A 14,777-nucleotide genomic window follows, 5' to 3' on the forward strand; every position below is an offset into this window, starting at 1 on the left:
TCTTCAGCTCTGACCATTCTACTGTTGAGGGCGCAGACTGAGTTTTTTATTTCTTCTATGGAATCTTTTATTCGTGACATTTTGGTGTGTAGCTTTCCAATTTCTGCTCTCATTTCTTTCTGTAATTTCTCGATTGTTTCTTTTATCTCCTCCTTTAATTTACTAGATATCTGTCTCACTGTTTCATTGAGTTCATTGAACATCTTCATTACTTCATATCTGAATTCTTTCTCAGGGAGGTCCCTTTGGTGAGTAGCACCTACTGAGGCTTCTGAACTCTTCTCATCATCCTCCCTTGTGGTGGGGATTTGCGTTGTTTCTTCATGTTGGTGTGGAGGTATGGAGACTGAGATAGTACAAGAGATTGCTGGGTATGGGTAAAGTACCTGTGGCCATGCCCACTTCTACAGAGGCCACTCCCATTTCTGGAGAGGCCATGCCCCCTATGGGTACCTGGTGGGTGAGGGGTGCGTACAATCTAAAAAGGTAAAGGCCCTCCCGTTGATCGTCGATTTGCTTGAGCGGGCCCAGTAACGTCTCCATTGGAGACTTTGTTGTTACTGTGTCTGGCATATTGAATATTCTCGGTAGCTTGCCGGGCTCTCCGAGAGGGGCGGAGGAATCGAACTTGGGTCGGCCATGTTGGCCGCGTGTAAGGCGAATGCCCTACCCGCTGTGCTATCGCTCCAATCGCATACAATCTGGGGAAGGAAAAAGACCAGGTACAGCATTGGGGATGAACAGGAAGAGGCTCAGGGATGGTGAGCATCCCAGGGTCCTAGAGGATGCCTCCCAAGACAGACACTTTTTAATTTAACATGAAGGTTCTTCCAGGAAGACTTTAGAAGCAAAATTTGTTAATGCTAGCAAAGGAACTTGTCAGTTGTCCAGCTAACCACTTTTCAAAATGAGGGTGATAACGTTCCATGTTCAGATTGCCTCGAGCAGGCCCCAGTAACGTCTCTTTCATCCTAGCCCTGAGATTATATTCAAGGCTCTTTAGGAGAATGAGACCCATCATTGTTACTGGTATTTGGCATATTTGGTACGCCACGGGGAGTTTGCCAGACTCTGCCCTGTGGGCAGGCTACATTCAATAGCCTGCAAGTTTGTCCAAAGTAGGAATGAGACAATAAGATGTCATAAAAAAAAGTTCTGATAAGATGTCGCGCTGCCACATTTGTGGCCGCGCGTTTCCGGGATTTGGATTTATAGTCTCTGAGTCTTGGCCGCTGATGGGATTACACGGCGCCAGGGGGCCAGGTGGTGGGTGTGACCCCCGCCTACTGGAATTTGGAGGATCTGGGTGGAAGATGCTCGACTCCAATCCGAGTAGGCTTGGAGGTCTCGGCCCCGGAACCCGCGTGGCTTTGTCCCTCTGCCAGTACCTTCATGTGTGCGGAGAGTGGTCTCAGCATGGTGGTGGCTGGTCCTGGAAGTCTTCGGCTGCCGGAGCCCTGGTTGGGGCGGGGAGGAAAGCTCAACCTGCTCCCCTCCAAGGGGCCCCGGGAAGGAACACCCAGGTGTGGGGGCAGAAGACTGCCATATGTTCAGATATGTTTGGAAAATCTTATTGAAATTAAACAGCTTTCTCCCATAGCACTGCTAATAGCTGTTAGCATATGCCAGAAGTTTTCCTTCTTTTCATATTCATCATGGAAGTAATATCTGCTTATTTCTGTAATATCCCTCTCTAGCTAAACTACTAGTTCTAAGAAAGTGATATGATTTTACTTTTTCTCCAACATTTAAAGTTCCTGACACAGGAACTCAGTCTGTTTATCACATGGACAGCTGGGTGACAAGTGGCTGGATGGATTGACAATCATCTACTTCAATAGCAAACTTTAGAAATCAGGAATCCTATAATCCTATTAAATTAGAAATATGAAAAGTGCAGGAGTGACTTTTGATATACAACAGGAAAAAGAAATCAGTAGTTTTTTTAATACCCCACAGCAAATGGTCACTGTTCTCCTAGAATATTATTTAATTTCCTGGATTTGAACTGCTCTATCTCCTGAGCAGTATGTAAATGCTTTAAACCAAAACACAAAGCAAACGGAGCTACTTCACCTGGGTACGTTAGCAATAAAAGGAAGTCATTTAAATGGACTCTGCATAATGAAATATTTAAATCACACCAAAGACAAAATATGACACAGAAGAAAGTTTGTCGAAAATATGGCTTTTATTATAAACAATATAAAATACCTTCTAATACTTTTTGCAAATATAATATACTTCCTTTGCCTGAGATTTTATGAACCTGATTTATCAGTATAATAGTTCTTTCCTAAATGACCACATATGTGTCTATATACATTAATTGTGAGGACCAGGCACTGTAAGAAGAGCTGAGAGATCAGAGAATGGGGAAGGTATTTGCCCCACACATGGAGGTCCCAGATTTTATTCCAGGCATTGCATATGCAGATTTTATTCCAGGCATTGCATATGGCCATCTGAGCAGTGCCAGGAGTGACCCTGAGCACAGAGCCAGGAGTAAGCTCTGAACACCATAAGAATAGAAAGGGAAGGCTGGAGGGAAGGAGAGGAGAGAAAAAATAAGTGTGCAGTAGGGCCACAGGGCCCGAAGAAGTAGACTCTTTAGTTCGGATGTCTCTGTTTTACCACAAATACTTCTGTTTTAAAACTGGACAGCTAAAATAATAATCTGGATTGTATTAGAACTTTGATTTCTTTTTTTTTTGTTTCTTTTTGGGGCACACCTGGCTGTGTTCTGGAATTACTCCTGACTCAGTGACCATGTCAAACCTGGGCCTCCTGCATGCAAAACATGCACTCTAGCCTTTGAGCTATATCTCTGATGCTAAAACACTGCTTTTAATTTTAAATAATCAGATGATTTCTTAAAAGGCAAATATATATCATAGCTTTAGATCATTTTGATACAGCTCTAATTCTTTGCTTGGATATTTTTGAAGAAGACTAAAAGACCATTTCTCTTTATCTTCTATAAATATGCAGTTTTTTTGAGAGTAGACTTTAAGTTATTGTCAATAATAACCCCCAAACTCAAAAACAGAATCCAATTTGCCCTTATCATTATCTCTTATCGCTACTAAATTTGATATTTCCTCATTTTCTGTAGGAAGAGGGGCATGCACATCTAATATTTTCAGTACAAAACTCAAGTCAATTCTTGAAAATTTGTCTGTAATGTATTTATCACAGAAATTTCCTTTGGCTTATTCATCGCTTTTGTGTAGCCACCATTTATTCCCCCAGTTTCATTCTGCTTTATGTTCATCTATTCAATAGATGTGATTTATTAATTACATAAATGTGATGATTTAGTTTCATGCATCTGCACAGTGTCCTGATAGATATATTTTTAAATTATATTAATGCTCTCTCAAACAATCCACTTGTCCCATTTGTGAAGTACTGCTTCCAAAAGGCACGCAGGATTAAGTAATCTTCAGGTATGACTTGATTTGATTCTTAATTCACTTCATTTATACTGTTTTATGACTTTAAAATTCACTGTGTTTCCAGCCACACATAACCATATAAGTATTATTCAAAGATAGCTTACTAAGGCTTGTTCACAGAACTAAGCTTTCCTTGACATCACCTCCCTTGTCCAGATCTATAGAAGTGTTAACCAAAACACACTCCAAGACTTAATTAACAATATTTAAAAGACACTTAACACCACAATAAGGAATTTGCTGTCATCACACGAACAATGCGGTTACTCCAGATGCTATATTCAAACTGGATGGGCCCATTGAAAAAATAAATGTAATCTGTAAGAGAAAGATTAAAAAGAAAAATTTTAGATTTGAATATAGTGAAGTTTTACTTCAATTGACATAAAAGTCAAATCTGTTATATCCTGATTTTTAACTGTCACTGTCACTGTCCTCCTGTTGTTCATCGATTTTCTCCAGCGGGCCCAGTAATGACTCCATCGTGAGACTTGTTGTTACTGTGTTTGGCATATTGAATACATCACGGGTAGCTTGCCAGGCTCTCCGAGAGGGGCAGAGGAACCGAACTTGGGTCAGCCGCATGGGCTGCATGCAAGGCAGACGCCCTACTGCTGTGCTATCGCTCCAGCCCTTGATTTTTACACAAACACTCTATTTTCATACTTAAAACTATATTGCTTGTAGTTCTGGGAGGAAACGAAAGACTCCTAATTCTTCTAGCATCTTGAATTAATGTCTCATCATGAGTACAAGTTTTTATGTTTGACTTTTATAATATGGTTTTATATAAGTAAGGGATAGTATTCCTTTTAATAATTTCAAAACATATATAGTGAAGATAGTTATTGGTTCTTATATAATAGGTTAATCCCTTCTTCATCCTTGATTTAAGCTACCGCAATAATCTTTGCATCTTAGTGTCTTTAGCACAACTTCAGATAATGTTTAAGGCTTGTCATCTTTTACTCAGGGAATTTGCTGTCATTCAGTAAAATCATCATTTACTCTAAGCACATTACTTGTTTTCTATCTGTATGAGCAATCACACAGGAAGTACGAATTGCTTTTCTTTTTTGTTTTGGGTCACACATGGTGGTGCTCAGGGCTTACTCCTGGCTCTGCACTCTGGGATCATTCCTGGTGGGGTTCAGGAGATCATATGTGGATCCAGACATTGAACCCAGGTTGGCTGCATGCAAGGCAAACACCCTACTTCCTGAGTTATCTCTCCAGTTCAGGAATGACTGATTTGTTAACTACCATATATTTATAGGCACACCTGAGCACCCCCGCCCTGAAAAGCCTTAGAAGAAAAAGTTATTCTGAGATTTAGAGAAGGTTCCACAATAGCATTGTTACCGTTTTTCTCGTAAGCAGCATCTACATTGTCACCGATGCCTGGAAACTCCTCTTCTATTAATCTGGGATACTCCATCCTAAGATTGGCCTCATCATAACTGTTAATAAGAAAAACTCATAAGAAGCTTGTATTTCTTAGAAATTACCTTGGAGATTATATAAGGGATACACCTTTCAGAATTGATGAGTTAGAAAAAGTTAAGTCCATTTAGAGTGGTAGTTTAACTTGAAAATTAATAGCACTGTATATTTGGTGAATATATTTTTACACGCTAAAGATCACAGTTGGAAAGATGATTACAAGTTCATTTCTATTTAACAAAATATAAAGCTTCTGTAATAGTGTGTTAATAGGAAAATATATGTAAAGTAAACAAGTATATATTAGGCAAGATTACTCTTTTTTTTTTCTTTTTGGGTCACACCCGGCGATACACTGAGGTTAATCCTGGCTCATGCTCTCAGGAATTACTACTGGTGGTGCTCAGGGGACCATGTCCATATGGTATGGTCGTTTACCAAATGAACCTGGGTCGCCCGCATGCAAGGCATATGCCCTACCTGCTGTACTATCAGTCCGGCCCCATAAGTATACATTTAATGCACAGAACTGTTGTGTATTGATATTCCACTACATGTTAGACAACTCACTAAGTGCAGTAATGAATGTAAAAATATCTAAGGTTAAATTTCTACACAAAAATGGAGGCAAACACTGGCACTAAAACTAGGAGAGATACCATTCCCTTCACAGAGTGACATATTCTATATTCCTTTTTTCATGCATACATCACGTCTAGGTAACCACTGCAATGCAGGGGACAAACCAGGGACTCACACATGGGAGGTTTGCCCTCTGCCGCAGAGCCACATCCAGGCTCACATGTCCTGAAATTCACCTAGGAAAATGCTCTTTCAGGTTGTACTTCTGTACTGTTACTAATGAGTGAGTACCTGGTGAGATCCATTGAGCCATCAAGGAAGTTAAGACACATGCACATACAGCTGAAATACTAGGCACTGGAAGCTACTCATCGTGGGAGAATAGGCAGGGCATGTTGTGGGAGTTGCATGAAAAGACCGACACCTGGGAATGGATGGTCACAGCAGACTACAGAGGAAAAAGCTTGCTGAGTTAGTTGTGGACAATTGGTAGAACTTTAAGAGGGAGAAGCTAGAAGAAAGTCCTAGCAAAGAGAAGTGCAAAAGAGAAGATTATGGAGAAAGAAGAGCTCTCTCTCTCTCTCTCTCTCTCTGTGTGTGTGTGTGTGTGTGTGTGTGTGTGTGTGTAAAATGATAAGCATTCATCTTGACTAGGCCAGTGATTTTCCACTTTGCCGACTGGTGCTAGGTTCCAGGTGTAAAAATTTTCTCATTGCTAAATAGACACGATGTGTCTTAAATGCTGCTAGCACGAGTGCTTCCTTAATCTTGACATGTCTGAAACGTGTGTTCTTCACACAGGGCTGACTTGACAAGCTCTTGGCCTACCTGCCTCCAGGATAGCAGAGATACCAACAGAGCAGTTTCTCTGGCTCAGTCTTCCATGGGCTTCCCTGTCTCCAGAACAGGGGGATAGGTGTAAATTAGGAGAGGAAGAGGACAAAACTGAGGGAGAAGATTGAAAGGATAATGTTGTCATAATAAAAGAGATAGCTATGCCAAGGTTGAGGGAGAACAAATGGCTAAGGAAGAAGAGTACCTTCGCCCAAGATGAGAATTCTATGAACTTATGCTTATGTTCCAGAGAAGTTGAAACTTGGACATAGTTGAGTGAGGGGTTGCCTGGAAAGAAATGAGTGTGACCCATTTGATGCTTAAAACAATGCCTGAGACAGTGATTAGAGTTTGTAAGAGCCATTGGAGATGCACTCAGCCTCTGTCCCAGGTAGGGCCCGGTGAGCAGCGGCCGTACGTACCTCCAGACCTGGCTTCCAGAGAAGAAGAGGGTCTTCCCTGCCCTCTCGAGATGAACAGCTGCGCTGATCTTTTTCACCTCTTTCGGAAATCCCAGCTCAGATATTTTTTTGGGATAGCCTTCCATTATGTCATAGCCATTCAGAGCCCAAAATTTTCTACCTGGAATAAATGAAAAAAAATGATTTCATGACTGATTCAGAAGAACCTATTAGAATTCACATAGATGACACTAGAAAGAGATGCACTTAGGGATAAGCTTGTATTTGTAGTTACCACCTTTTAAAAAGTGGAGATATGAGCATTCTTCAAAATTTAAAATTCTAATTTCCTAATTGTCAATCAAATATAATTTGGTAATCTATCAGATTTGAAACTTTGAAATATCAAACTTTTGGAACTTAGTGAATATACATTAACACTTCTCCATGAAAGAGAAATAGAGAAGAAATAGAAAATTAGATTTAAAACTCTAATTCTATGCCAGGTAACAAGTTATATCTTTCTCTAAAAAAGTGGCTTCACTCTAGTAGTAATTAAATTTTAAATTATATATTTTATCATTTATGTGTAACACAACTACCACTGTCACTGTCCTCCCGTTGTTCATCGATTTGCTCGAGCAGGCCCAGTAACATCTCCATTGTGAGACTTGTTACTGTGTTTGCCATAACGAATACATCACAGGTAGCTTGCCAGGCTTTGCCGTGTGGGCGAGATACTCTTGGTAGCTTGCCAGGCTCTCCGAGAGGGGCGGAGGAATCCAACTCGGGTCGGCCAGGTTGGCCGCATGCAAGGCAAACACCCTACCCGCTGTGCTATCACTCCAGCCCAACACAACTATGTTAAACTATTAAAAACAACATCTATAAATAATAAATTTAAGTAATAATCTAGTAAATTTTGTGTAAAGAGACAAATTAAAATATTATATGTAGTGAAAGACTATGAAATATCAAATATGAAATTTTGATATTTCAAATTTGATATGAAAGTGAAATAACGAAATTGGCTTCAGCAGGAGGGCTTATGAACAGTATTTCAAAATATACATTGTTATGTTTGCTTGGTAAATTATCTTCAAGAGGAAATGAGAGAAAAAATGGACATGTTGGCTATAAAAGAATCAACAGATACAAAAAGAAAGCAGACATTTTATACACAGCAGAATGGTTTAGGGTGTTTCCTGTCTTGTGTTCTGTGTTTTCAGTATGTTCCCCTGAGTGCACCCCTGCTGGTGTCAGGCAGCCGCACAGGGCAGAGGGCAAATGCCCACCTCGAAAGATGAAGATCAGGTCGCGAGAAGGGAGCTCGTAGGCAGCATCAATACGGTTGGGCAGTTCCGGCCAAAATGATTTTATTAAAAACAGTTCCACGTCAACCTGCTGAGGATGCAGGCGCCAGAAGAATCTAGAATGAAAGTGAAAATACAGTTTGCTACCATTGTGCTATATTTCCACCTTCCTTGTTCCTTTTCTCCACAGTGATACAGATGAGTTATATGTGACCTTCTGTCTTATCACTGTGTGGGGTGGGCAACATTCTTCCATTTCCAAGTGCCAGTCAGGTTGTTATTCTATGAACTATCCTAAGTATGGAACTTCAGTGGATTTCATTCGGCATCTTGGGAGACACTGAATCATTTGTGCCCAGAGCAGGACTATCCTGTCCCTGGTAGTCCCCAGCATGGTTGAGCCAGAGTAATAAACTGTCTTGTCTGATTGGCTAATTATCACAAGTGCTCCCCACCACTTTGGCGCCTGAGTGTTACTTGTGAAAGCTTCCCCTCTTGAAAAAAAAAATCCTTTGTGGGTTTGAGACTATGTTGCATGCTGCAACCAAATATGCCTGGTATTGTGTTGGGCCCAGGAAAGAAAGGATGAATGACCCAAACTGTCTTTCATTGGTCAAGATCTCTTGACCCAAGAAGACACCTCGAATGCAGCATGGTTAGGGCTACAATAAGAATGTGGGACGATGTTGGATGACAAATTAGGGAACAATGAATTACAAATAAATGTATTGACATAATATAAAAATTTAAAATCAAATACTGATTTTTTTTTTTTTGCTTTTTGGGTCACACTCGGCAATGCTCAGGGGTTACTCCTGGCTTTGCACTCAGGAATCACTCCTGGCGGTCGGGGGACCATATGGGGTGCTGGGAATTGAACCTGGGTCAGCCACGTGCAATGCCCTACCTGCTGTGCTATTGTTCCAGCCCCAATCAAATATTGATTTATTCACAAATCACAACAAATCACAAATCATCCTGTTATTCGTCGATTGCCTCAAGCAGGCCCCAGTAACGTCTCCTTCATCGTAGCCCTGAGATTATATTCAAGGCTCTTTAGGAGAATGAGACCCATCATTGTTACTGGTATTTGGCATATTGGGTACGCCACCGGGAGTTTGCCAGGCTCTGCCATGTGGGCAGGCTACATTCGGTAGCCTGCCAGTTTGTCCAAAGTAGGAATGAGATAATAAGATGTCATAATAAGATGTCGGTTTTGGGGAGCTGGTTTTTATAGTCTCTGAGTCTTGGCTATTGATGAGATTACACGGCTCCAGGGGGCCAGTTGGTGGGTGTGACACCCGCCTACTGATTTATTTTAAAAAATGAAATATTGATTTCAAGCTCCAGGTCAAGATTGTAAATCACTGCCTCTTCTGAATCCCAAAATATGCTACCCAAACTCACGTCTCTCCCTAACAAAAGAAATTCTTGGAGAACTATGAGCAATGGCTTGTGGTAACCAATTTCAGTACTTCTGTGTATTTTGAAATTAGTTTGACTTCTGTGTTTACTGGGCTCTCTTTGTAAGACTAGTATCAACAAAGAAGTAAAGGGATGTTTTGAATGATCTTCTCAAAGATGTATAAAGAAGCTTCACAATGCCAAAAACATCTGTTGAAAAGGTTTGCTATTTATCCATGAGTTAGGTATTTTCTTTAAAATATGTAAATAAACTGTCCTGAATCTATAAATTTTACTCTTAGCTTCCTTCTGTGTAAGTCTGACTCTTTGGCACTGTGCAGATGTGGCCCACAAATGCCTGTTACGTGCAGGAGCTGTAAAGTAAGGTCAACCATACCTGTCTTTAAAAATCATTGTTTCTCCTCGGAGGGTGGTGATGGCATCAAGGGATAAGGAGGGATCACATTTATCAGGTGTTTTGGGGTGTTTAGGGTTGGGGTCTTCATCTCCTGGGCCTGGAGTAATGAAAGAAATAAGAGAAGTTTGTAAGTGGCCTGAGTCACAAAAGGAGGGCATGAGGGGTCCTGGGAGGGTGCTGGGTCCCAGACACTGCCCAAGTCTCCACAGCCAGTACTTTTACTTCCTATCTGGATGCTAGGATTTTGGATAGGGGACTGTCCCTTCTGCTTTCACCCTACGGTACCTTTTTAGATTCATTGGAACCAGAAATGTAGCTTTTTTGATGTTCAGTGATAGAAATGAGGGACTTGGGAAGTGAGGCCTAATTTGAGGAGAGTTTCCCCAGACTTTGCACAATCTGCTCTTAAGAAACAAAGTCTTCTTAAAGTCATTTCTCAGAACATGGCCTTCACCTCGGCCGACATCACCAGCCTGCCACAGTGCATCTCTGAGAGAGCTGGAACTCAGCAGCCCTGATGGGACCTGCATTTGCTTGTCCGTTTTCTACCAGTTTCCATAAGTGCGAAAGGCGTGTAGTACACAATAACTTTCAGCTTTCTTTCTACCACATTCTTAGTATTTCAATAAAGTCTCTTGGTCACAGCATGTCCAAATAATAATACCAAAGTTGCCCTCATGCTCCCACTTGCCGCTGTTGTGAGTCCATTTTCAGGGCTAAGTGTTCTAGAAGTGTTTACTCTGACAACTGTGCACTGTGGCTCCATTTCTATGGAAGGTGATTCTGCTGTATTGAATTTAGCTTAATTTTTTGAAAATAGTGTTGAAAATTTAGAAGTTAAAAGGGGGCTAGTTTTACAAAGATCACTGTAGACATTTGAAGAATTAAAAACTACTTAATATTCAAAACTACTACTGATCACTTGGATGGTTTCTCCTCTGGCAATTAGAGTGCTTGGATGAAAATGAGAATTTATTAGAGCTAGTTAAGAGCTCACCGGCACCCTCAGTCATGTTGCTACAGAAGCACTATTCTCGTGCTAACGGCACTTAATTTCTTTTTCGGTTAAATAGGAAATAAAAGGTTTTCCTCTCCTATCTTAGGTGCTTTGAGGGTATCAAATATTGCAATGTATAAAATATAAATAAGAGTTATATTTCACAAATCTTTAGAGAATAGAATATTTGCTACTTGAGGGGATGATTGATTTGCAAAGAAGAATGAATATGTTTTCTCGGTTGCAATATCAAATCCGGTGTCATCATTATCATTATAGTAGCACCATTCTTACCATCTTCATTATTTGGGCACCAGGGGTTAAGGCCAGGACTTCAGACAATAAGATGTGCTCCATTGGCCAAAACCACTATTATTTTCCTTGGTGAATTCACCAATAATTTAGAAAATTAGTTTTTGAATTTATTTTTCTTGTAATATGTTACATTATAGCTGGAGAGACAGTGTGGCAGGTAGAGCACTTGCCTTGCTCACAGTAGACCCAGGTTTGACCCCCTGGCACCCTGAGTACCTCCAGGAATGATCTCTGAGTGCAGAGCTAGGAGTAAGCTCTGGGTACCATGGGTGTGACCCGAACAAAACAAAACAAAACAAAATTGTCTGGTAACGTTACCGTAGAGAGATTGGATTCCTTGTACATCATCCTCAGGAAGCATGAAGTGGTTTTTGCCAGTGTAGGTGTAGACGGGAAACATGAGGGCTCCTGGATCTTTAGAATGGTCAAGACCTAAGGAATGTCCAAACTCATGGGCAGCCACAAGAAACAAATTGTAACCTGTAAGGAAACAGAGAAACAGTAGGAAACAATATTCTCCCAAGACTAGGGGGTAGACAGATAGGACCTTCCTCATCTATTTGGTATATGATCCTTTCTCTTCCTGGGCTATTTTACTTTTGTGTGTGTGCTAACTGCATTCCTATTACTAATAGTTGGATTTTCTCATTTTAAAAAAATGAACATTTTCTTGCTTAATGAAGGATGGTTTAAATCAGTACTTTGGATAAGCAAAGTATTAATCTCTATAAATAAGTTAGTGCTACCCTTATTATAGGTAGTTATACAATTAGAATGTCAACAGACCATTCTTGAATAATCATCAATAGGATTTATAGTGAAGACACGAGCAATTTGTTCTTGAGGTAAGTGGATAGTGATGATCTTATATGAGTTAAATGAGGAAACCTGAAAATTCAGACAGGATGGCACATATGTGGCTTAAGATGCCATGTATTGTTTATCATCTAAACAGCAGGCATCTCTGTAGACAGGATGGCCTATAGGGAGCATGAGCTAAATAGAGTTTCTAAGAATCTCTTTGGGGAAAATTCCATCCATTTTTTTTCAGAATATCTCTAGATTCTAGAGAAATTCTGAATATCACTAGCCAGTTTTCCTGGACTCTAAAAGACTATGTGGTCATTATATTTATGTTGCTTGCTCATTTCTTTTCACAAAACTTGAGCCTCCTAATACTGTTATTTTCTTTCTTTCTTTCTTTCTTTCTTTCTTTCTTTCTTTCTTTCACTTTCTCTCTTTCTCCCATTGGTATATAGAAATGTCACTTACAGAGATGAGAAAGTATAAGATAGGCTTTCTAATTTTAGAAGATACAGTCAGATGCCAAATATAACTCATAATATGCATTCTCACTACTCATCACTGGGTTTGCTATCTAATCTCACTAAGACTTCTGAGTAATATCTTTGTAAGAAATATTACCTTTGGAACTACTTGTCCAGGTTTCATCATCATCAAAATGGGCATCTCCTCCATAATTTGGCCCCGGGGGAAAAGCATGAGCCAGCAGGCCAGAGGGTCCATCAAATGGGTAGAAGTCACCATGTTCTATGCACAAAAGCAAGGGTTACGAATCTAAGCAAGAGTTAGGTACCCAGCAGTGCTTGACACAGGCACATGGTCAATTTTTGTACAATTCTATACTTTTTTTTAAAAAAAATGATGACTGTAAGAAGTGAAAGAAAAGGAACCCACCTAGGAGCAGACCATTAACATGTTTCGAGAAAGATTATTCGTTATTACCTTTAGTTCCAAAAGAGATCATGATGTCAGCAGTGCCATTGTGAAGTCTGGTGAAATTCAAAGGCGTCACATCGGACCAAACTTTAAAGGCTTTTCTGAAGGCCTTTTCCACCTCTGAGTGAGTCAGGTCAGGGGTATAATTCACAATTCTGTGCCATAGAGAAAGTCGCAATCAACTTTTGGGATGGTGAATGCAACTTTAGAACGTATTTTCTGGGAAGACCATTTTTCAACTCTAAGTGCAGTGGTTTCTCTGCAAGGTCTATCAGAGGCCCACAGTTTCAATGAATTTAGTGATAGATTGTTTCTTTAAAGAAGAATTTATGGTCTGGGGAGATGACTGATTTGAAAGTTCTGCATGTGGGAAGCTGAGTTTGAGCCGCAGAATCATGTGACCCCAAGAGTACTGTGGGGTGTGGCCCCACAGAGAAACAGGCAGAGTGGCCTCTAAGTACTACCAGGTGTGACCCAAAACAAATGCAAAATGAGGAATTATCCCAGTCATTTGAATAGTATTCAGTTATGTGACCATTTGACATCTTGAGATAAAAGTGTCCAGATATGCAAGAACTTATCTTGCTGGCTAGAAGTTCAGAATTATAGTGATACAGTCCAGGTAAATGTAATAGTTCTTTACAGTTCCTAGAAAGAATAGAGGTCATTTATTATAGTAAGTGTACATAATGAATTATTGCATTTGCAACTTCCATTGAATCTACTTTTACTTCTTTCAAAATTTTCCTTCTTTAAAAGAAGTGTTTTTGGGGTTTCCAATGAAAAATAATATTGGTTTAAAGAAATAATAATAGGGGAATGAAGCAATAGTACAGCAGGTAGGGCATTTGCCTTGCATGCAGCCAACCCAGGTTCTATTCCCAGCATCCCATATGGTCACCTGAGCACCTCCAGGAGTAATTCCTGAGTGCAAATCCAGGAGTAACAAACCTTTGTGCATTTCTGGGTGTGACCCAAAAAGCCAAAAAAAATAATAATAGATATTATGAGACTTTCTTAAAGCTATTAAGATAGTATTAAAGATATTTCTGGAATTAACTTCCATTTAAATATTTAAGAACTACAAAAGGAGGGCCATTTTTTTCTACCTATAGCTTGTACACCTTCATCTGTATCCTGTGCTGGAAATAAGATGTTTAAAACCATTTCTGAAAATGAAGAGATGTTCTATACAGAGAGTCAGTGCTTTACCTGTAGGTTAGGTTCGTTTTGGACCATTTGAGTGTTCGAGGGAAAACATTGTATTCACCCACATCAGGGACCCCGCATCTTGGTTTCTTCATGACATCTAGGGTGTTGTCATCAAGCTTGCCTGTCACCTCCAAGCCGAAAAAAGCCTGCATTTCTCGGAGCCTGTCATTCAGGGATCTCGCTGCTGTCTTCCTTAGCATTCCAGCGGGGTTCAGAGGATGGTAGTAGGATTTCAGGTAGCGCTAGGAAAGAGATGAAATGGCCACTTTTGTCAACAGAAGAATGTGGAAGAAATAGGTCACACTCTGAGGCTGGCAAGGGACTCTACCTCTGCAAACTGGAAGTCTTCCTCGGACAAATCGGCATCATCATCATCACCACCAGGCAGTGGCAGAGACCGACAGAGTGTCCAGCTCACGAAGAGAAAGGGAACCAGGACACCTGTGTGCATCTTGGCTGACTCTGGCTGCAAGCTGCCGCCTTTCCCCCCACCCCGAAAACCTTAGCTTTTATAGACTGTAGGGTGAGTCAGCCTGTGGGCAGGTTTCAGCTTCCTAGTCACTGGAAGGTAAACATGCTTACAGGGTGACTTTTTTTTCCTCCCAAGAAGGATGGTTTGTGGTTAAATCGGAGGGAAATATAGTTGAGGGCATCTTGGGT

General features: G+C 40.5%; 1 protein-coding gene across 1 annotated transcript; it reads right to left on the minus strand.

Annotated features, from left to right (window-relative positions):
• Positions 1-3,675: 3,675 nt before the first annotated feature.
• MMP13 (matrix metallopeptidase 13) lies at positions 3,676-14,568 on the minus strand. Its single transcript, XM_056115044.1, has 10 exons — positions 14,446-14,568; positions 14,118-14,359; positions 12,912-13,060; positions 12,591-12,716; positions 11,484-11,645; positions 9,833-9,950; positions 8,014-8,147; positions 6,740-6,899; positions 4,821-4,918; positions 3,676-3,776 (listed from the first exon to the last, which is right to left on the minus strand). Exons 1-10 carry the CDS (start codon positions 14,566-14,568, stop codon positions 3,676-3,678), a joined length of 1,413 nt encoding a protein of 470 aa, XP_055971019.1.
• Between the last annotated feature and the right edge of the window lie 209 nt (positions 14,569-14,777).

Source organism: Sorex fumeus, unplaced genomic scaffold (assembly GCF_029834395.1).
Source record: "Sorex fumeus unplaced genomic scaffold, SorFum_2.1 ptg000028l, whole genome shotgun sequence".
Lineage (NCBI taxonomy): Eukaryota > Metazoa > Chordata > Mammalia > Eulipotyphla > Soricidae > Sorex > Sorex fumeus.